This window comes from Monopterus albus, unplaced genomic scaffold, assembly GCF_001952655.1.
Source record: "Monopterus albus unplaced genomic scaffold, M_albus_1.0 scaffold390.1, whole genome shotgun sequence".
NCBI lineage: Eukaryota > Metazoa > Chordata > Actinopteri > Synbranchiformes > Synbranchidae > Monopterus > Monopterus albus.
In genome coordinates, this window is record NW_018128270.1 from 131,499 (window position 1) to 134,703 (window position 3,205).

The window sequence follows — 3,205 nt, forward strand, 5'->3', positions numbered from 1 at the left end:
ATATAGTAGATTAACTGAATAGCATGTAATCAATGTGAATCTTATTTCACAGGTTGATAAGACAAATGTGTTTACAGATAATTTACACATCCAACAAATGGACAAGAGAATCATTCTTTTAGAGCCGTGGTTATGGCCATCTAGCAAATTTAAGTCCATTAATTACACTTTATTTACACTTATGTTTTAGTCTCCACCAAATCATGAAAAGACTCATTACCTACTAAATTCTAAAATGTTAACCATCTAGTTGCTAACTTTGTCTGCCTATTGGTGCTGAACAGGTAGTGTATAAGGGTTTTAGAGTCTTTCCCTTGAAAAATGCTGCCTGTCACTGCTGGACTCTAGAGTGATAAGAGCTGTGACAATCAGAAGAATTGGGTCATACTGTAATTCTCTGAGTGACATCATTCACACACATGTGAAAATACACTGTAAAGACTGCTGCTGTAATGCCCAGTGATAATCAATTTAGACTTGTGAGGTACAATATTTTACAGAAATGTTACTGGATTAGACCTCATAACTGGCAAAGTGACTCTTGTATCACTAATTCAGGTATGAGAGATATAGAGTTGTTCATCACTAAGGTGTCTGGAATAGGCTTTAATAAGTAGGTGAAGAGGATGAATTTGATGAAACTTGTCTTTTAACAACAGACCTTAAATGCTGCCAAAAAACCCTCAAATATTCAAAGGGGAAAAAAACAATGGCTACAGAACAGAAAATGAGAAGTCAGTGGGAGGTAGGGGTTCAAGCAGCACTTTATTTGGATCAGATGCAGGACAAAGACACTTAGCAGCACTCGGTACATTTGTACAGTGCACGACTGATTACTATTTATGTCCAGAGACATCATCATTATGTCTGAACTCTGTGGGAGGGAACTGGGGCTTCAGAGATTGTCAGTTGACTTTTACAAGAGCTCCAACACCCCCATCCCTCCCCCTCAATGTACAGCTCATGGCTTTTGTGTGCCTGCAGTCAACTGTTCACATTTCCACATGGATAATGAGGGCTTCACCCCAACAATGGTGACATCAGTGAGGCTGAAGGAGGCATTATTGACACTATCTGTGGTGTGTCTGCAGTGGAGACATCTCTGTGCCTTTTCTTCACAACCATAAGCTCACAACTGTATTCATGCAAAGAATTGACAAAAGAAATGAATTACAACCAGTTTTGATTATCACAGTAAAAAAAGACCACAGGACCACAGTGATATTACTCAGCACTGTAAGCTAATCAAATATTCTTAAAAGCCTCTAGTCAGCCTTTGAGTACCACTCATCTGAAGCACTCGGAGGTAATCTATCAGTGGTCTGACTCATAGCACCTTCTGTTTTTTGTTCATGCACATTGCTGTGGCTGGTTGATTCATTTGCCACCCTCCTGGATGTCAAACTGTCTGTTGGGTTTTGTGGACCCCAGCATGAGTTCAAAGAGCTCACCAATCTGTTCATCCTCGAAGTCGCCCTTCTGACAGGTTGGCTCCAAACCTGACTGAGCTGAGTTGCTCTTCTGCTGACTCCAGAACCTGAATCTGCGGGATGTCCTTGGAGTTCTGTGGGAGTAGGCAGCAATGACACAGACCACTTTTAATACTGACAGAAATATCAGTAGCATTTATCGCCTAGTCTTCCACCCCATCTCCACTGTCAGATTCACAAAAGACCTGCAGTGTGACCAGTGCAGTAAATGGTTCAGAATGGATGTGTTTTGCATACAGTAGTTTTTTGTCAACTTCTACATGCACAACCAAACCCACAATTAACTGACCCTACTAACAAGTATTGTGTGCAGCCATAGCCGGATAGTAGCTTATTCCTCTGTGTCAGAGCTCTATTGTTGTTTTTATTAATTTTTGGACAAAGTGGGCAATGCATTTCTTCATTACTATGAACACACACATACATGTCTTTATGCCTTTGTGTGGCCCACGTTCTGTGACTTCTTTGTGAGGGCCACCACTTCTACTATAGCTACAATGGTGCAAAACACAAATTTATCATGAGGTGGCAATAAAGAATCAAAATGTCACTTCAGAATTCAGAAAACTCGAAATAAAAAAAATCTTTTTCTTCTACACGTGTGAGGACCGGAGCCTGTTGCCAAGCAGATTTGATGAACTGGACCTTCTGTCACAAAGCACCAAAGCAATGCATGTTATATCACCAGATTTTAGCAGATCTTTCATAACTGTCCCATCTTACATTCCTGGTTAACCCAAACCATAGTATTACAGAGATGGAAGCATGTGGTTTTTAATTTTGCCAATGTAAAGTGTATTTAACCCTTGTGTGGCATTCACTTTTTGTGTGTGCGTGTGTGTGGAGATGTGTGGTTCTCCATGGGTGAAGCAGAGTGCAGCATGACCTGTTTGGGACTTTGAAAAATTAATGACCTGTGGTCCTGGTACTCAGTATTGGGAGTAAAATTTCTGTTCCCACACAGTGTAATACCTGAAGCATGAAACTCCATTTGGAGTACCAGGGGCACGAAGTTGTGGCCGGGCAGTTTTAAATTGTTTAGCCCAGGGAGGGGGCTTAAGCGTGGGTACACAGGTTCAACCGGTGCGCCGGGTGCCTGGAGCTCTGGTTCACCAGGGGAGCTAGCCGGTTTCTTTCCCCCACTATGGAGCTCCATTCCCGCAGTACTCCCTGGTGATAATGAAGCATCGAGTCCCTGGGGCTTTGGTTCAGATTATTTATATGTAAATATAATGTATAGTCCACGTAGGCTCAGGTCAACAGCTTTTTTTCTTTTGTCAGTTTTCTGTTAGTAAAAATCTAAGAAAGGGTCAATTTGACCTGGACGCAACACAAGGGTTAAATTTGATTGTATTTACATCTATTAAAAAATGTATTATAAAAATGGTATATGGTATGCATTTCTGCATTTAAAACTGGGTAGTTTTGCAGACATCTAAACTTTAGGTTTTTTCAATCTTACATCTCACTTGCTAAGTTAGCTCAACACCAGTAACACTGAAAGCAATGTTTGTCAAAGTCCTCTAATCTTGATTTACCTATTTTAATTCACCCACTCCATTGATAGAAGCTTGATAAACAATTTAGCACTAACAAAATTAGTCACAACTGGGTTTATTTGGGGCAGCATGGTGGCACAGTGGTTAGCGCCGTTGCCTCACAGCGCGAAGGTTCCGGGTTCGGGCCCCACCTGGGACCTTTCTGTGTGGAGTTTG

General features: G+C 41.2%; 1 protein-coding gene across 1 annotated transcript in view; it reads right to left on the reverse strand.

Annotated features, from left to right (window-relative positions):
- Positions 1 to 1,307: 1,307 nt before the first annotated feature.
- The window catches only part of sdhaf3 (succinate dehydrogenase complex assembly factor 3), a 5,564-nt gene continuing 3,666 nt past the window's right edge, over positions 1,308 to 3,205 (reverse strand). Inside the window, 2 exon segments of the mRNA XM_020585981.1 lie at positions 1,308 to 1,471; positions 1,473 to 1,564. Of these exon segments, the coding sequence (XP_020441637.1) occupies positions 1,378 to 1,471; positions 1,473 to 1,564 (186 nt within the window). The 3' untranslated portion in view covers positions 1,308 to 1,377.